Raw genomic sequence first — 21,380 nt, forward strand, 5'->3', positions numbered from 1 at the left:
TTTGAGAGCTACAGGCCAAGAATAATAACTCAGCATAATACAATGTATCTTCCTTAGATGTAACAATTGACATATTCTCCACTGTGAAAAGGATCAAGCTGACCAAACAAAAAAAGAACCTAACCACAATGTGAAACCAACATCTACACAAACCCTTACCATGAAAGAAAACCAGAAAAGGTCTGGAGTGCGCAGAAGTTCAAATACTTGATGAAGGTGATCTTTGGTACAGAAGTTCAACAAGACATAAGGATCCAAGGCACTCGTCAGGTAAAAAGTTAAAAGGCATTCATTAATATGACTATTTCATGGTGAAATTCTTAAAAATATGGACAATAAATGTGCAAGTTAAAACAGAACTGGGTTACATCCAAGCACAAACAGACTTCTTCAGGCCTTACCTAACAACATTGACATTTCGTTGGGAGATATTTAGTGAGTGAAACCACAGCCGTATCTGTAGAGAGATATCCAACCTCCATGGCTGTGACAAGATGCTGAATCAGGCATTATGGAGAAGATGGTGGGAAAAGGGGTCGAGGAAAGGGGTTTGATGCTAATTAAAAAATACATGAAATTCCCTGTATGCATTTACAATTTCAGAAACGCTGCATGTTCCGCTGTCCGGAATAGCTTTGTCCTGTCTAAAGGCTCTTGCACACTGAATCCGTTTTTACCCTCCGAAATGGTCTCACATGAACAAATAAATACAACCTCACGTCACATTTACACACCGCCTCTGAAACCTTTGTCTATCATTCAAGATTTCTATCAGCTTGTCTGTATGTTACAGTTTAGAGGCTGTACCTTGAAAAGCCTATCTGAGGATTCAGTCAAAAATGCTCATTGCTTAGCACAGAGAGAGAGAGAGAGAGAGAGAGAGAGAGAGAGAGAGAGAGAGAGAGAGAGAGAGAGAGAGAGAGAGAGAGAGAGAGAGAGAGAGAGAGAGAGAGAGAGAGAGAGAGAAGAGAAAGAGAGAGAGAGAGAGAGAGAGAAAGAGAAAGAGAAAGAGAGAGAGAGAGTATTCTGGTCATGTCTGACTCCTTTGTCTGACTCCTTTCCTTCGGTCTGTGAAGCTCCACGTGTTTCCATCCAACCTTGGACTTAAACCAGGGTCTAATAACTCAATTCTGTCCCCACACACCTCACATATCTTGTTGTTGAGATTACCAATGAGTGTGGAGTTTAAGGGAAGAATCTCACCTCAATGACATCACTGGGTTACAATATGTGAATGTGAAAACTACAACTTATGGTTTTTAGCCGCTAGCCTGTGACATTGTACTTCCTCACTGTGTTTACAGCAAAACAGCGACCTTGACTTCATAAAATATGAATCAGGTTGATGTAATGGTGTCCATACCGTATGGGCGTGGCCGGCTGATGCTTGCTCATGAAATGTATCATGAGAAACAAATAGAAAGACACATATTCCGTCAATATGGAGAGTATAATCTGTACTACTATAGAAGAACACTGTTGATTACATCACGTCTTATACGTTCACTGCACAGCGAGTAAACCGCTTGAACCTTTGATCAAGTAGGAAAAGGGATTTTAATGCTGTTGAAATTGCGGTTAACAGATCCCATTGTGGGGGGGGGGGGGTCTTTCCAGATGGTGTCCATGGTTACAACAGGCAGATTGTCCAGTGTGGCTTTGCTAAACCAGTGTGCTGATCACTCAAACGTGTCAAAATGAGGAATGAGTGTGGGCCAGAGTTGTCAGAGAGCTTGTAGAACTGCTATTTTCACAGAACGTTTGCCCCAGAATAGGAACACGAGGGTTCATGTGGTTAATGAGCTCACTGCCCATATGTGACTTACAATATCATACCAGCCTTAATGTAAATTGTGAGGCCCTCTAATACAGCTATATGAAAAATGGAGTACGGTTAAGTGTCTCTTTCCCTCCCTCCCTCTCTTCTCTTTTAGTTGCTGAGTTGCAGGTTCTTGTGTCCTCAAACTTTCAGTCAACCATTTGGACCTCACCAATCAACCATACATTATTATATACTAGGCCATATACCCGGGGATGTGTGCAGTAAAGTATTAACAGACTTTGAGTTATGTGCTGTGCTGTACAGCAATAGAAGGACCTCATCCAATACATTAATACCATATTCATTACCAACCACCAACAATGTATGTCAAATTGTGTGTTAAATATTAAGTAACGAAGAAACATGTATCCATTACTAACCAACAATGTATATAACATTGTACTTTATAGTTGCATAAATGGAGATATTTGATATTGGTATGAGTAATGTGACTGCATGTCGTTGAGACTTTGATGAGACAGGGGTTATGAGTTGGTGTCACACAATAGCTCTGTGTAGAATTACTGGTCTACCTTAAGTCAGTCCACCTTAAGACCAGGTTAGCTCATTTCATTAGCTTGTTTACTCAGTGACATCGTGTCTAATGTTGGGTTTGAACCACAAACAGAGGCAATAGATATCCATACCCGGGGGATGTGCGCACTCAAAATATTGGGTAGACTTGTCTTTTAGTTATGTGTGTTCCTATGAGTTCCTATCAGCCTGTCAGTTATAACACACACACACACACACACACACACACACACACACACACACACACACACACACACACACACACACACACACACACACACACACACACACACACACACACACACACACACACACACACACACACACACACACACACACACACACACACACACACACACACACACAGCCATGGGAAGTTGATGTTGAAGCTGTTTGAGCTATGTGTGCTAATAACACAGCCTGGATTAGAACATTGCACATGTGAATGTGCGTGCTAGTGATATGGAGATGATATCCAAAGTGGCCTCTCGCTCTTAAAACACAGTGTGAGTGTACACGGCCCGTAAATGAAAGTCCTTTATAAGTTTGCAGCATTCTCTGTCTAACAGTGGCCGTGCACAGTTTGTCTGTCTAGCAACTGGCCGTGCGCGTTCATCCCATAGCTTAGGGGGCTGTAACCATGGCGATGATAGCTCCCATATGAATTCCGTTACATAAAAACGCTAAAAAATAACTTACATTTTGGGAAAGTGAAAAACGGGCATCGCTGTTTGGTGCACATGCTAATGATCAATGCCCGTGTGCAAATTCAGATCAATTGGTCCAGCCACTGAGGAGAACCGTCTCCTGCTCTTACTCTACTGTACCTCAATCCTCTCTCTTCTCATGAAAACTAAAACATGACTGAGTGAGCGCACAAGAAAATAATATAATAATTCACCCACTTCTTTACACCTGTAAACCTGTGATGTGACAATAAAGTTGATTATGATTCGGATGGAGCATCACTGTGGTAGTCTATCCATGTGATGTAGAGATCTGTGTAGGAGAGTGAGGGAGAATCACTCAGTATTTCACAACTACAGCAGAAAGACTGAATGTTAATGGAGATTAGTATTAGCTTCTGCTCTGTTTGCAATTTCACTGCTAAACTATCATTTCCCAAGAGTATACTCTCAAGAGGCATTAGGCCTATGCCACACTGTTTTCCTTGTTTTCATTTCCATGCGGCTGTTTTAAATAGTGAGTGGAGTGAGTGTCTCCAGACACAACTTTTTTTTGATCAAGTTAGATTTAATTGTACAATACAGTTTTGTACAATTATGCACAATTAATGAGCTTTATCTTTTAGTGAGGTGCACTGCAGAGCAAACAGTATTAAAGCTGAGCGATTCGGAAGATAAATGTTTGAAGAAAACCACATTAATTTCAAAGAATTACACTGAGTGTTAATACATTTCTGAGGTCTTGCTGGTAGACAGTTCAATTGAGTTCAGCTGGGCAGTTCTGGCTGACTGGTTTTACATGCCTGTTCATTTATAGTCCTCACTACACCAACCATAATAAGTAATTGAAACAAGACCCAAACTCTATCACTGCATTAGAAAAGATGAGTTGCAAACAATAAGTGCCTACATTTTAAATATCAATTAACCTTAGGGCATCTTGAGAGAAAAAGCATTGCAATTTTCTCTTAAAGCTGTCAAATTAAAAGAATGGATGGGGAAAATTACAACTGAAACACAGTTCACAGTTAATTAAACTGAGATTCACGTCATTGCGCCGACTGGGATTAATTTTGGCCTTCCAGTCTGTGAATTAAACATCCCGTGTGAGAGCTTAATGGTCACGGATGAAACACTCCGACCTACAAAGTCTCTCCACTTCCAATGTGTCCCCCAGTACAAAAGTGTCCCTAGTACAAATGTGTATCCAGTACAATGTGTCCCCAGTACAAATGTGTCCCCCAGTACAAATGTGTCTCCAGTACAAATGTGTCCCCCAGTACAAATGTGTCATCTAGTACAAAACTGTCCCCTTTACAAACGTGTCTCCAATACATATATGTCCTCAGAAATGTCTCCACTAAAAATGTGTCCCCAGTACAAAATGTGTCTCCACTACAAATGTGCCCCCCAGTACAAATGTGTCCCCAGAAACATGTCCCCTTGTAGAAAAGTGTCCTGGGTACAAATGTGTCTTCACTAGAAATGTGCGCCCCAGTATGTGTCCCCCCAGTACAAATGTGTTCCCAGCACACCAAATTACTGGATCTGCTTGACTGATAGTGAATGACATCACATCCAGGTCCATGCCTCTGGGGAATGAGAACACAACCCATGAAGAGGTTCCTCTTCCCCATTAAAATTCACACGCTTGACTATAAAAATAATCTCCCATGAGCAGGGAGGGAGGATTTGTGCGTGTGCGCGTGCATGCGTGCGTGCATGAGTGTCTGTGTGCTATTTCAGGCAGCATGCCGTTGGATAGGGGGACTTATATATTCTTTTCATAACAATAATGAGAGTAGAAATTTTCATATTCTCTCTCGCCACAGGGAGAGACAGGGTCACAGCGCTGGCTGTCCCTGGCACTGTGCCTGTCAGGTTCTCTTACACCTGATGAATAACGAGCGGGTCAAGGCCACCAGAGCTCCGGGCACTTTCTATCAGCACGGGACCTTGCACTTACAGCAATGCCCCGAAGCTAGGGTATTATGGGTAATGTGAAAGGCCCATTCATAACAAGGCGTGTCCCCGTCATAATCCCCAAGTGTAACATCACCTTTAGAAAACCACCGGAAGGCGCTCGGGTGGCACAGTGGTAAAGTAGCTGCCCACGAAACGCAGAGTCTGGGGGTTCGAATCCAACGCCGGTGCTTCCGGCTTTGTCGAGTGTCTACACACGAACACAATTGGGCCGTGTTCGGGGGAGGGAAGCCAGGTGGGTAGGGTGATTTGTCACTACACATACTCCTACGGGCGGTGGCAGCACCTGTCAGTGGATAGTGTTGTGCGCAGGGGTGTACTGTACTGTGTGGATTATTTAGCTATTGAAGCGCTACGTCACGCGTGCACGTGCTCGCACATACACGCGCACGTGAGCGATTGCCGATTGAAATAGCCTCTTTAATGTGTAGGCCTATTTATTAACCCACAATATACTGTATATCTATTTACTTGCATAATGGGGACACTTAAGTGTTGTCATATATGCATTTACCTTGCAGACGTCACCTCTGTAATTGAATTAGTTCATGAATCCATCAGCCACTGCTTTCCAAACTTTCTCTTTTGACTGCTTCAGACAGAACATCTGACAGTAGCCTATACACATATACACCAGTATAGGTTACTTAGCAGGTCACACAATGGACCATTGATATGCATCCAGCCAGGTCGGTCATTCCTGTTAATTCTAACTGTTGACACTCAGCGTCAGCAGCTTTTGCAAGTGAGGTGCAAAAACTGCAAATGGTTGTTTTTGATCGATACCCGAGGAAGACGCACGCGGGTACGCACGTGCATGTCCGTGCATGTGCGGGCGCGCGTGCACCTTCAGAGCTAGTGGAGCGGCGCTCCACTTCGCCCCACCGGCAGTACACCCCTGGTTGGGCAGTAGGAGTATAACAAAGGCTCTATGTCCTCCCGGTGGGGGTTCCTCACTGGCAGGTGAGCCAGTACGATACAGCAGTGAAAACACACATAAATGTGTGTGGGGAAGAATCAATTGGCATAACAACTAAATTGGGGAGAAAAAAGGGGTAAAAAGACAAGAAAAAAAGAACCGGGAGAGTGAAGGGTGTGTTGGTGAGCTTGAAAGTAATTTCCGTACAGCTCCGATAAGCAAATCGACATAAGTGTGTGCTGCCTGGATACAGCAGAACATCTCAGTACCAGTGGTGTGTCCTGTATTCCCTGGTGGGAGACAGGTGGACGAGGGCACCAGACTCTCTCCATCACCCAGTAACAGCAGCCATTAGAGCATAACAGAGCCATCTGTGGACCCCCAGGTAACAATGTTCAGAGCGGGGGCCGTGTTTACAAAGTCGCTGCTTCTGGTTCTCCTGTTCCTCCGAGGGCCCAAAGCAGACCCAGTGTCATCACCTGGGGACAGCTACCCACCTGCCTCCACCAACCAGAACCCTCCAACTTTGGCAGATGGGGCTCCTCATCAGCCTCGAGCACCTGAGCTCAGCCCAAGTCCATGTATGTAATCCCTGCCGGCTCTGTCAAGGACCAAGCAGTGTCACAGAGCACCGTTAGCATTGACCTTGTGATAATAGTGACATCAGGAGGACAGGGAAGTAGTGGACAGATGATAGAGTGAGGTAGCTCCACATTCAACAGACCATCTGGGTCTTGTCCTAGATTTGGAAGCGATTTTCCAAAAGCTGGTGGTTGTTGGATGTTGCCAGACAGAGGTAAAAAATAAAAAGCCTATACAGAGGAGACTTCCCCACCAGAGAGGGATGAGTTGTATTTTCCTCCCGTACACAAGATGCATCGGTGGGTGGATCATGTGGTAGCTATGAGGAGAGGATGATCTAACCATCATGCTAGGGGCCGTCAGCTGACATGTCACAACACCAGGATAACATTACTTCATACAGCAGAGAATGGGGATGTAACATATTTCTGTACTACGTGTTCAAAGCAGTCTTGTTCATGGTCAAGCTCAGGGCATCGGAACACTGGCTCCTTACATGTAGAGCTACGCTGTCTCACCAAAAGTTATAAGAACACGGTGACACAGTCCCTCCTCTGCTTTGACGGAGCGTACCATTATGTGGGCAGCGGCTGTCAACATTCACAAACAGCAGAACAATGGGCCTTTGCTTTGTTCACTAAACAAAAGGGAAAACCGCACATCAAAGGAAAAGTATGCTAGATTGTATTCAAGAAAATGTTTACAGAAAGATCACGGGGCTAACCAGGTCATTTTGTCTTTCTTACCCTGTTTCTCTCATTGCGAGAGCGTGCGTGTTGGCCAAACTCACTGTCACACAGTTGTCCAAACATTTACTTTAATAGCCAAACAGCAAAGCAATTTGTGTTGTGGAAAAAACACAACTAATGCCAAGTCCCCGGGACAGACAATTTATCACAGAATGCTATGGAATAAACAACGTGAGATCACAAAATCACTCCATCCTGCTGCCAAAGTAGGTGCTCTAATTATGTCTGACTTTAGTATCTCTCTTTGAAAATGAGCCCATTCACTAGTGTGCTGGAGAAAACATATAAAAAGCTGTTTTTTTCCACATAAACATAGATTGGTTACACCACACACTGACTGCCAACAACCTTTAAATTTGGATGCCATAAACTATTTTGTTATAGAGTAGCTTCACACATGCTAGCATGAATAAATGCTATAATCAAGGACAGAGCTAACTTGACAAAAATCCCAAGTCTCAACTGTAAATATTTGCCTGAGTGAACAACACTATTTCATGTTTATCGACAGTACAACTCTCAGGAAGGAACACATTAGGACATGCTCAATCTAATCTGCCAGCTACCTCCAGAGCTGGAAAAGACATCTTGCACAGAATTGGTATAGTTCGATGCGATGCGAGAGTGCAGACTAGCCAAGTTCACTTTCTTGCACCATGGCTACAATTGGTAATCACTTTCAAAAGAACCTACCTAATTTCTGTGCAGTGGTACAGTAGGTAAAATAAATTTGCCCCATCAGCATAATTTATACTTTTTAGGTGAGCTACACCTTTTCCATTGGGCCTTATTGAAGAAAATAAAATATGTTATTTAGATGAAAAATAATAACATCTCATTGTGCACTGATAGTTGACTTGACTGATTGGCTGTAGAAGCACTGAGGGATGACTTTGATTGGCTTTAGGAGCACTGATGGGTGACTTTGATTGACTGTAGAAGCACTGACGGGTGACTTTGATTGGCTGTAGGAGCACTGACGACTGATTTTGATTGGCTGTAGGGGTTCTGTGTTCTACGAAAAGGGGGCAAGAGAAAGAGAAAGTATCAGAGAGTTCTAGCAGGTCTTTGAATAAAAACCTTCCCCAGCGTCTGAACATGAGAGGTTGCCAAGACCTCTCACTTCAGCCTCACTGCTAATCCAACATGTGCTGATTCACTTACTGTATCGTTTCTTTCTCTCTCTTTCGGACTTTATTGAAAGCACTGCCTCCTCATGCACAATTATTCTACTGAAGGAGATGCTGTACTGTATAAGTTTTTTTTTTAAACAAACACCTAAAGGCATCATTTGCATTGGCACTTGGCAGCAGACAATAATTAAGGTAAATCCTGAATCGGAATAAAATCCATTAGCCATGTAATTTTTCGACGTTTCAAAAAGCTATTATTAATTAATTGTCAAAGTGTATGAGAGAGAATCAGCAACAGCAGTATGCATGTTTGTGCATGTATACATGGGATGGGAATGTCTTTATAGTGACATCCCATGGAGAACAAAGGGACAGCAGGTATTTCAGCACCATGGACAGCAGCCCTTCAATCCAATGGGTGGTGGACCTGCCTGGACTCACCTGTTGACAGTCCTTAACACACACTGCTGCTTCAATATCTAGGACACGGCACAGCCAGTTCTTCTGGGCTGTTGTACAGTAATGATTTCCTGTGTGAAAACATGCTTTGTTAAAGTGATTAACTGCAACAATGGGTAGTTTGTTGGACTAAGCCGCTTCAAAAGATTGCGAATAAAACCCATTTTTCTTATCCCTCACTTTCCATACTTTAAAGCAAGATTTTAAACAACTTTCTCTGCATCCATCTCTTGTCCCTAATGCACATAGCTCCGCTCATTGTTACAGTTATGGGAGCCGTACTCTTTGTTGGATTTAGCAGACCAGTGTGGTCAGAATAAGAATAGGAATGCATGCAGGCCATAGACCACAGACCATAGCTAGTCTCCTGCTGTGAAGTGGGCTGCTGTGTATGTAATGGGCAGCGTCTTAGCCAGACAGAGATGTCAAATAGTAAAAAGTTCTGAATACCTGTGGTCAGTTGGACAGGTTGTAGCTCTGCACCAATACTATATAACCTGTGCTAAATGCACGGGCATCCTGAAAGTATGTGAGTCAGAATAACATATATTTGTCATATCTCTGTCTAATAGACTTTTTATGTTGTTTGGCCCTAAACCTAATGAATCAGGACTGTTAAAAAATACCATTCAAGCTTAGAAGCTTAAAGCACAGAGATGAAAGCATGCGGGAAATACTGTGCAAGTATCAGGCACAAATTACACATAATCACTCTAATTAAGACACCAGTGTGCTCTGAGCTGAATTACACATTAAATTAACATCAAAATGGGGATATTTGATATTATGCCAGTTTGAATTTTAGACAGACACAGAAGCTAAAGCTCTAGAAGGAGTGTGTGGCTCCCGGTCCTCACTGTGCACAGCCTTCAAAACCACACACAGAAGCCATAATGACACATTGGGAGATTTACAGCAGATATAAAACTCTTAATGTAATTGACTGAGAGAGCCACAATCAGATAAGCAGGCCCATTCCAACAGTTGAACGCTAAATGTCAAATGACTTCAGCAGAGTGGAGAGCGCTCTGATAAAACCCAGTTCAGTCTCACTGTGGCCTGTCACGCAACAAACAAGACACCTCTGCTTGTTACGTAAAAGTAAATGCAGAGGTACGACAATGCACAATGAGGCTCCTTTTCAGCACCGTAATACCTCGAACATAATCTTATCATAGAAGTTTTACGAGTTGATAAACTGTATATCAACTCGTAAACTCGTTAATATATTATACAGTATGACTTACTACTTCTGCAGATGTTCACGTTTGCACACTGAGCTTGAGAAGTTCTGCATCACAAGGCTCAAGGACCGAGTTTTCAGCAACTGATACATCTCAAGTACGGACTGGAGGAAAGACAGTTATTTGTAGTGTGTTGATTCCACTTTCATACACGGTTTAATGCTAACAGAGCGGCGCAAGGCTCTCCACAACCTGCCCCGAGGTCTGGCTTTCTGTGATTACCATCAGTCAAAGTGACCACCTCTCCACCAAACAGGGAGGGATGGATACTTGGGATGGATACAATGGGTAACCGGAGGGGCAAGCGTTCCCAACAGCCATTGTTCCCAGCAGGCATCGCCCTAGTGTGTAACAAGGTTATAATAACAATGCAATGTCATTACTTCAACAGGGTATAATATTGACTGAATGAATCCTCTGGGGTCGCAGATCAAAATGTGGTAACAGTGCAAAGAGGGAGCTGCATTGTCAATGATGTCAGCCATCTTTCAACAGTCCCTGTTTATGTTGTCGGTGGGGAGGCTAAATGATATGCTAATGACACCTGTCATCTGAAAACTCCATGGTAGGATTATCAAGCCAATTGTGGCAGCCACATTTCACCAAAACATGCTATTTTAGAGTCTCCAACATTTTCAAACGGTTATAGTCCCAAGAATATTTTGTTTGGTTTTTTTTCTTCCAAAAGTCAGTATTCTTCCATAGAGAAAAATCTTTAAAAAACATATCCAGCAACAAAAACTGTTTTGGAGTAACAAAGCAGCTTAGAAAAGTTCAATCTGTTCTGCAATGCATATTGCATATATCTAGTTTTAATAATGCAACCCCTCTTTGCTCATTTTATAATTTAATAATGCATAAAATTCACCATTATTAATGTCCATTGGGCCTAAGTATCCATGTATATATATTTATATACTACTAGAATAGTCTACATGTGCTATGCAGTGCTGTGGTATTCACCTGCATGCCTTCTGCAAAGTAATTGTAACCGGGCAAAAATGATTCACATATGGAGCTTATTCAAGGCTGATGTCGTATTTAAACTCTAAGAATTCATAAGTTCATGATCAAGATGTGTTTCAATATATCAAAAAGAAAGAAAACAGAACTCTGTGGAATTTAGTTGACAAGAAGCTAAACTAGATTTTCCATGACGTATATGGCATGCGTAGCACATAGCCCTGAGGGATGCAGCCTGCAAAGGTATGTAAAAAAAAAAATCTAATCATGTGGATCTCGGGATCCAATGTGGATAGCAGACTTCATGAGGCCGCAGTCATCTATGACATCAGGCTCGTTCTTGTATGACATATCTATGACATGTGATATTTGGGCAAGGTTTCAGTCCGATCCAAGCGTCATTGTCTTCCATTATAAAATGATTAAAGTTAAACATATCAAAAGTATAAAACATATGTGGGGAAAAAACTCTGGACACGTGCACACACACAAACGTGCACACACAACACACAGACCCTCTTATAGATGGCTAGCCTCCTACAGACCAACGTCGTAAAAACACCATGGTAAACCATGATAAAGAAGCATGGCCTCTGTGTTTGAGGCTCACGCACAGAATCTAACTACTGTTGTATCAGCTAATTTATTTTCTTATTTAGCGTCTTATTGTACTTTATTTTCAAGAAGCCGCAAAGATGTCAACGATGAGGCATTATCTCCTTCAGCCCCTCTTGGCTCCTTTTCCTTGCTCTCCTTGCCATGCCTGACAAGCTATTAGAAGAGCTGTCTGCCAGCATCAATGGATGGGTCACACTCCAAGTGACACAAAGACTCAGATGAGACTTAAATCACCGGCGCACCACATAAAGACGAAGGCAGCGAGAGAGAGAGCTCTCACTCTTCATTTCCACACAGCGCTGAGCACTAACAGGAAGGGGCTGAAATTATGTCTCTCTCTCTCTCTTTGCCATTCCATTATGATCTCTCTCACTTTCTCTCTCTCTCCCTCTCTAAATGGTAAATGGACTGCATTTATATAGCGCCTTTCTCCAAAGCACTTTAAAAGGTATTTCACATTCACCCATTCATACATACATTCGCACACCGATGACAGGGGAAACCATACAAAGGTAGGCACCAACCTGCCCATTGGGAGCAGTTAGGGGTCCAGTGTCTTGCTCAAGGACACTTCAACTTGCAGCCAGGAGGAACCAGGGATCGAACTGGGAACCTTCGCATTCCAAGGCGGCCGCTCAACCTCCTGAGCCACTGCCTTATTTATCCCTGTCCCCAAGCCCCTTCTCTGTCTCTCCCCTCTCTGTCTCTCTCCCTCTCTCTCTCTCTGTGCATGTGTCCTTGTCACCTTGTCACAACGTATCTCTCAGGAAGTCCTTGTCTACCATCCGGATGCATTAAAGAGCTACGTTCACTTTGTCCCCTCCTTCTCCGGAGTCTTTTTGTCACATTTGTTCACATGTCTTATTGAATTTGCACTGATGGGATGAGACTTGTGAATGTCACGGTGACTAGACCGCAAGCGGTAAACACTTCTGACAAGGAGCTTTTGGGGAAGAAAGGTTACGGCTCGGTGGTCTAATAAAAAACAAAACAAGGACAAATAGGAAACAGCCATTGCTTTTCCATATTTTTTCTCCCAGTATGCAAAGAAATACACACATGCACACTCAAACACACACACACAAAGCATGATAATTCATACTCCCACTTGTCATGCTGTACCGCAAACATAGTTCCTCATCATTATGTTTCATTGAGACATCATTAATCTCAATATCAAACGCAATATAATGAGAAGATGGGCAATTTAACTAACCATTCTCAAAGTGAGTTTGTTTTTTTATTCAATTGGCTAATTGGCTTTTAATTAGGTTTTCGTAACAAATGCTGATCCAAAGGGAGACAACCATTTATATTCACACCGTTTTAATTATGTCTTTATTGTATTGTTATGTGGTGTTATGTTGTGCCCTATGTGTTGTCATGCTCGTTGTGTATCTTCTACCTTTTTGTTTAATAAAAATATTGAAACAGAAGATGGAAGGTCGGAACACGTGTTATTGAGACTAAATGAGCATCAGGGATGTTTTTTTCTTGAACTAACAACAATAAGCCTAGATACTAACTCAGTTCGGGTCCATGGCTCAAATGATTTAAGAACTGGACAATGGAAATTTACTTTTCAATTACCGTATAAGCAGGCAAGAAGCCACCATGAAGCCTATACTATAATACGCCTTCCCTTACATTTCCGTTGCAACAAATTGCATATGAATGCATGTGTGCTGGAATGAGTAGGAAAAAAAAAAACATTTATGTACATAACTAAACAAATACAATGTTGTATACTTTCCTGTTTCCTATCAGCCTATGCCGGATTACATTGGCAAGTTGTTTTTCAAAACATCTCTAGAGTTTTGTGCAGGTTTTGAGAGTGCAGGAAATCAGATCCATGTGAACAAACAGCACAAACAGTAAGTGTTTACCTTGTAGAGGAGCATGACGATGTGCCACAGCTTCATCCTGTGAAAGACGCACACGTCGTAGAGCGCAGACACCGCCAGGACCGTGACACCCTGCTCCTTCCACAGCATGCTGCAGGCGGCGCACGCCAGGCTGCCCAAGAGCCAGGCCCCGAGCCGGCAGGGGCCCGCGTGGCCCCGCAGCCTGCAGTGATGCACGTAACACAGCAGGGACAGCAGAAAGAACAAGGCGGCGCCCGCATCCGCCCGCCCCACCACGCCCGCCACCGCCTCCGTGTGGACGGGGTGAGAGGCGAACAGCAAGCCTGCCAGCAGGCTCCACAGACCCTCCCCCAGCAGCAGGCGTGCCAGCCGGGTGAAGAGGCCCGTCACGGCGCCGTGGAAGGCCACGTTAACCAGGTGGTAGCCCCAGGGGTCCAGTCCGCCGAGGGCGTGGTTGAGACGGAAGGAGAGCGTGCAGAGAGGCCGGTAGGACTTGTGGCTGCCACTGTGGGTGAGCAGGGTGCCCCAGAAGTCGTCATAGAAGATGTTGGTCCAGGGCGTCTCTGGAAGCAGGTCCTGGTTGGTCTTGATCGCACGGCTGTGAATGAGAAGAAAAGCAACGTTAAAGAGGAGCTTTTTGGGTCTGTTGTCGATTGTTATCCTTGTCTAGTCTATAGAAACAACAGTATCTACTTATTTGATTGTTAAGTATCTACCAACAGTATCTACCATGCAGCCAATTCTGACACAGAAAATCAACCCTTTCTATCTATTTCAGCGTTTCTCTTTGTTCCGAACTTCCTACAGTTCCCATGTTGCACTTTTTGGGCAAGCATGGGCCTGGGCACATCCATCTGGTCTATATGGCCGCAACTGATCAACCGGATTCATATTTTCTGAAGTCAAGATCGCTGTTTGGCAGTAAACACGGCGAACAAGCACAACATCACAACCACCATGGGTAGCGGCTAAAAGCAGGAAGTAAGAGTAGTTTTCACATCCATGGATTTTACTCCAGTGACATCACTGGGATAAACATTTCAGCTTAATATTTTCAGATAAACTTAACCAGTAATTCAGAGAATGAAGACTGCTCACTGTGTTCCATTATGGCTGCTAATGGAACACAGGGTTTGAATTGCTGTTTTTCCTACTAGGAACTTGATGTGTATCAACATGAATGAATACGCTGAATTGCTGACATAATATGATACGTGTCGATCAATATGATACAACTTTACTATGCAGCAGCATTCAATACAGGTGCTAGGTCTGAATACAATGTTTTCCCAAGTACATTTCCCACAGGAAACACGCTGCACATTCTCCAGGGGGCTCATAGCTATTCTTTTCCAGTGCAGATTAAGCACAAAATATAGGTTGCTAAGAACTGAAACTTGAATTTGCTTACAGCTTCCCCTAGAGATGTGACCATGTGACATTTATACAAACATAAAATCAGAGGGTGAGCTTGAAGCTGGAAGCTCTTTTACCACCATGGCCGCCTCATACAGCTGGGGACTCAACAGATTAAACAAGAGCGCCACACCCTTCACCACAAACAAACACAGGCACTTGGGCCGGGCAATTAACCAAAAATATATCCAAAACCGATATTTTGAACAGAATAGCAGACTTAATCTTGCTCACGTAGGTTAATCGAATAATTGAGAACGTTTCTTTTATTATTATATCAACGAATCGACACAAGAAAATTATAATTTGATTACCGGTAGTCTGATTAACCACTTAACCCTGTATTATACTTCGTTAAACTTCAAAAATATCCAATCTACAACACCACATCGCAACACATTGTGAGCTTGTAGATCTGCTATTTTCACCATATATGTATTTTTTTTTAAATAATCGTTCATTAATCGTAATCGAACCCAGCCCACAACAGGCACACAAAGAGGTTGCCATGTTGAAGGAAGAATACATTAGCTTTCAAAGCGGTGGAGACCATCGCATCGAGCAAAGTTACATCATGCATGAGGGCATGTCCAATCAGAATCTTTGTGTCGATCATGACACTAGTAAATGTAGATCCATCCCCGCTGGGCAGCCCTGAGTGGGTACCCGGCCTATATCAACTCTGAACCCTCCCTACCATCCGCAGGGAAGAATTAATTCTTCATTGTGATGGTGCTAATGGGGTGAGGAAGGTGATATACAGTATATAGGGCATAGCAGTGGTGGCCATTTTCTGGTTCCATCGTTCCAGACCCCATTCATTTTTCCCATAGAGATTTCCAAAAATATTTATATCAATTAATTTAAGCCTAAAATCAAGCCATCCAGGATCCTGGTGAATCATGACCATAAAACATTTGATTATGTGAAAAAACTTGTTTGAATATTTAATTATATGATACTATATTCAATAAATAACCGTTTGTTTTGCGGTTTTAAAATATATGTTTTCACGGAATCAAACGTTTTATGGTCATGAATCACCAGGATCCTGGATGGCTTGATCCTAATTAATTGATATAAATATTTTTGGAAATCTCTATGGGAAAAATGTATGGGGTCTGGATCGATGGAACCAGAAAATGGCCGCCACCGCTATGCTCTACAGAATATCGTTGCTGTCAGGTGGAAACCTTGTAAGTACAAAACTTTTCAGGAAATCCAAAAAAAGAACCTGTGTTCTAATGGATCCAATGTAGTTATTATTTTGTCACAAGCTCTTGTCAATACTTTTCATTGGTTCAATATAGCAGATCTACAAGCGCCTATTTCTGCCCGACAGTCAGCAACCACATATTAAATCTCCTTTGGAAGGAGGCGCTTAGCAACGTTTATTCAACAAACATTTATTGGCTTTATTGCGAGGTTGGGCCGTAGAGGCATCGTAATTAAAGTGCATGATGGATGAGGAATGGCACATGAGATAACAAGACAAGAGCACCGGGTTGTAATTAGTCCTCGTGACAGTCACAATTAACACGAACAATGAGTCTGGGTGACAGAGGGAGGAGAGCCAGAAATACAATTTAAATGTCAATGAAAATAACAGATTTTCTAAATGAAATACGCTGACAATCAGTTATTTTGCAAGTATAATTTAGCCATTAACATGAGGAAACAAGCAACTAATTTTCTTATTTTTTACCTCTAAATCAGAATTAGGGACATCTACATGTATGAATAAATAAATAAATGAACTTAAAGACAAATGACTCGAGGGTAATCATCTCCCTTACTGCTTAGCCACCAACATACCCCTCATTAACATACCAGGAAGCAGGTGGGAAGCCGTGGCGTATATTGCAGCACACAATAAATAACGAAATAAAGCAGCTCCGACAGCAGCCTTGACAGGGGGGGTGAGCAGAAAATCACCCTTCATTTGACGAATGAAAGAAAATTGTAAAAAGGGGGAGGGGAGTGTATTGATCCCGGAGGGGAAATTACTGACGGCCATTAGACAGCAGAGGCTAGGTGGAGAACCTGACACAATGGTGCCAGGAGAACAACCTGCATGGCCCTCAACGTCGACAAGACCAAAGAGCTGATTGTGTGCTACAGGAAGTCGGGCAGAGAGCATACCTGCATCTACATATATGGCACCGCAGTGGAGAGCATCAGTGACTTCAAATGTCCCATCAATGAGAAACTCACCTGGACGTACACACCAACCAAGTGGTGTGGAAGGCACTACAATGCCTACATTATCAAAGGCGACTGAAGAGGTTTGGGGCCCAAGGTCCTACAAGCCTTCTACAGAGGTAACACTGAGAGCATCCTGACTGCCTGGGAACTGTATTGACCTCAACTACGAAGCAATACAGAGGGTCATGTGGACAGCCAAGCTCATCAGTGGATGTGGGCTTCCCTCCATCCAGGACATAAACAATAGATGTGTCGGAAAAGCTCACAGGATCAATTAATAATGTAGGCATCCCAACGGCAGACTGTTTCAGATGCTGTCACGTGGAAAGTGGCTTGCTACGTCCCCCAGACATTCGGGCTTGTGAATGATTGAACAGATCACGGAAAATGTTTAAAAACGCTGGAAACGCTCCCCTGATTGTCTGTCACACAACCTGAGTGAGAAACAATGCCAAGGACACTGGCACAGATAAATGTTTATAACTTAGAACACAGAATCTTCAAGCTCCTTAAGTGCTAAGACCATTGGACAATTGGACTATTCTTTGATTCTGATTATTATTATTTGTTGTTGTTGTTGTTGTTATTGTTGTTTTCCACTGTACAGTATATGTTTATTATTATTACTATTATTGCTGCTACAATGTCTGAGGAAACCAGAACAAATTATATTACTCTTATGCACACAAGATGTAACCATGAAAAAAAAAAAAAACTTTAGCCTACTGAGCTACTGCCGCCCTAAGGGAATGAATCCTCTAGGCCACCTAGCCTCAGAATGTTGCGAGGTAGGTGGAGTTTTGGTTTCTTTGACCTCCCAGTCAGACGGACTGGAGGCTCCAGCCTTCCTCATCGGCAGGCTTAAGAGCCGGTAGCCCTGATTCTACACCCCATGACTCAGACGTGCCAGTATATTCTCTCCAGCCCATTTGTCAAGTGAGATCTTCGTTCTGCTGTGAGATATGCGCGTAAGAGACATTACGGTCCAATTACATCTCTAAGCTGTTTTGGAGACAAGTGCGCACTCTCTTTCCATTGCACACTGCGGTGAAGCCAGAGAGCAGATACAGTATATATTGCCTCAAAACCACACCGGCTTCACTCCTCTGGCAGCAACAACGGATGAAAAGCCAATGCCATTCAGTCACAAAACCCATACGGTTACAGCCCTGGCTTCGTAAGTCACCTCTCATGTTGTCTCCTTCTTGTATGTCATAGAGAGAGGTAAGCACCTAAAGTGCTGTGCTTGACAATCGCTCATGCAAATCAAAAATCGAGGAATGTAGATTGAGAAGGAAGGAGTGACCTTTGAACCTACTCAGCCACAGCTACGCAAGAGCAGATGAATGGGGCGCACGTATGGTAGAATTAACACATTTGCATGACAGTCCACCTAACCATGGCCAGTCTCCAGAGCATTGCATTAATCCTCCTCTCAGCCAACATGCCCTGACCGTCAAGGCTGCTCCACTACTGGCTGTCGGAGTAGAAAGATTGGGTTTCAGTGGCTGGCCAGGCCCCATCTTTCTCTGTGGTGCTGCTGGCAGCACACAGGACCTCTCTATGCACTGTAAACCTTTTCCAGCCGGGAGCACATTCTTCAACCCGACCGCACGCCTGGATGCCAACACCAGAGGAGCAATGGGATCATGTGGCCACTAACGAGGAACCCCCCCCCCTCCCAACCAGTCACCCCCTCCCTCATCTCGTCCCTTCACCCCCCTCATCTCGTCCCTTCCCCCCCCCCCCTCATCTCGTCCCCCCCGACCTCGGTCCCAGCCAAACCGAATCTACATCCAAAGTGTTGCATGGCTCAGTCTGCCACAGTCTGTTTCCTTATCATGATGTGGACTGAAATTGCATGTGCTATGGTGACAGTGAGAATTAAATCACTAAACCGTCCTCTGCAGCAGAGGGGCTGAACATTCGTCTACAGAAAATACTTGCCTAATAGCGCCACTAGCAAGTGTGGTGGACTCTGGATAACCAAGTGCAATGGTGTTAATAACATTCCCCCAACCTCAATGTTTTCACACGAGCGCTACATGACTGCAACACAACAAAGTCATGCGATCCTACGGGGGGGGGGGAGAGTGCACAAAGCCAGCACTGAGTCTGGTAGTCACATCAAAGGCATGACTAACTTTACTCACGGCTTCCAAATCCTCACACGGAGGATCACTTTCTATACCAACACCACTTCTGAAAGGAGAGACAAGACACTGGAAAATGGTTCTTAGCGCAGTTCCCGGTCATTCAAAAAGCTGTCGGATATGACAGTAATTCTTTGTCCATAATTTGTTCAGGCGCACACACAGCCAGCCAAGTATCAAACAGCCTAGGTGGCACAGGCTGAAATGGAGAAAAGATAATCCTTGCGATGTTATAGGCCTCCAGGCAAAAGATCATGTTTTAATTGGTTGTGTCAAACTTATCTATAAAACTAATACATTTACCAAGATACTATGAAAGCCAACTCTTAGCCTACTTACCGAATTAAAATGCTACTTATAACTACTCATGCATATAAGAAATGAGCGTGTGATTGCTGGGAGCTCTGTATCCGTAAAAACATTTTACCTAATAATAAGCCAGCAGGTTGGAAGCAATAACCCTCTGCGTATAACTAGCAGCCTACATGAAAACGCCATCAAAACTGAAGATTGATTTGGTTTTCCATCTGGTCTCAGGACTCACTGGGTCCCAGTAGCGGTCACACACAGGAGATTAAAAATGACATTGAAAACCACTGACATTATAATCACCATTTTACTTTTGTAGATCATCCATGAATTTGAGATGAGACGTTAAATCAAAGAGAGCTGCATGGCCAGAAATAGTATTTTAGAAAAACATGCAGTAAAACAGCTGTTCCTACTTATTAAAATAACCGGTATTGTATTATTTTCCAAGGCCTCACCTTTTGTCCCCTTACCCGGTCCATACCAGCAAGGACTACCCTTACCCGTCCAGGGTTCCTATCTTAACATGTATAAAAGGTGGCATAGATATAAAAGGATCATTCCTTTCTTTATAGAACCTGCAAGAAATTGGCCCCAAAAAAAGAAAGAAAAAAATCACTCTCCCGCTAGAATACACAGCAATGTGCACATTGCTGTGTTTCTTCTTTCCAAAACAAATCACGGCAGAGATAATGTATGGATAGTTTCAAAATGACAGCATCTCACGTGGCAGAAAACCAAGGAATAAATTGAACACTATCCAGTATATAGGCGACTAGAGACCTATACCTGCACAGTTTGGCTATCAGTCAAAGACTGCAGAGAGGCAAACAAAAGGGTGGCGGTCATTGTAGAACAATACAGACAGCATGTGAAAGGAGGATTGGCTTTGGGAGCTTGGGGGAAAGTGATCAGGGTTCCAAGTATGTGTCATCACCCTGCTTTAATATCTGGAAGAAGCGCAACAATATTTTTGGAATGCCCACAGAGACCTCTGGGTAGCCTCACTGCTTTTTTCCCCAGCCAGCTCTTTTGTCTAATGTTTGTTCCCATGGGCATGCTAGCAGGTCAGTAATGACATACAGTACCTTCATGGTGCCTGTGGAAAATCCTCTCCGTTTGTAAAAGGGACATACAACAGTATGCGTAAGCAATAATGATACACATTTCTGTTGTTTTATAAAGTGAAGTACAGTGGATATCTTATCTAGAACCTCTGGGCAATATGATATTGAAAGGCATTCTGTGGAATCAAGCAATCCAATGCAAATTATTTTTTTAAATATAACTTTTTCATTTCTGATATTGGTATCTCGACCTTGAGTTATCGATCGGCATTAGTTCTACAGTGGTATCTGCATTATGGATGTCACTTTGCCACGGAGGTGACTTTGTGGCGCGAGTCGAACATTCTTCAAAGTAGCCCAAAGAGTCAAAGCCACAAGTTACTGCTTTCCACTGACCTTTCATTCATTCTTGTCACCAGCAAAGCAGCTCTCATTCACGTGCTATACTGAGAGGCTACTGGATCACGTAACACATGCTGAACCTTCTGGTATGGCTACAAGCATTTACACTACATGATGTTTCAGATCAGATTATTTTTGTGTGCCAGGGTTTTTGTTCAGCCAGTATCAGATCAAAACCTGTTAAGTATCGGATTAGCACATTCCTAATTTGTATACATCAATTATTCATGTTGAAATCAATGACGATGAAAAGGGCAAGAAGCAAATTGGC

At 43.2% G+C, this 21,380-nt stretch overlaps 1 protein-coding gene across 1 annotated transcript in view; it reads right to left on the reverse strand.

Moving 5' to 3' along the window:
* Positions 1 to 21,380, reverse strand: part of LOC308092573 (protein O-mannosyl-transferase TMTC2-like) — a 116,611-nt gene that overhangs the window by 51,500 nt on the left and 43,731 nt on the right. Inside the window, exon 2 of the mRNA XM_080438554.1 lies at positions 13,579 to 14,155. Coding sequence (XP_080294680.1) covers positions 13,579 to 14,155 — 577 coding nt within the window. The remainder of the gene's footprint in view (positions 1 to 13,578; positions 14,156 to 21,380) is intronic.

Source organism: Gymnoscopelus braueri (genome assembly GCF_963280865.1).
Source record: "Gymnoscopelus braueri genome assembly, chromosome: 9".
Taxonomy (NCBI): domain Eukaryota; kingdom Metazoa; phylum Chordata; class Actinopteri; order Myctophiformes; family Myctophidae; genus Gymnoscopelus; species Gymnoscopelus braueri.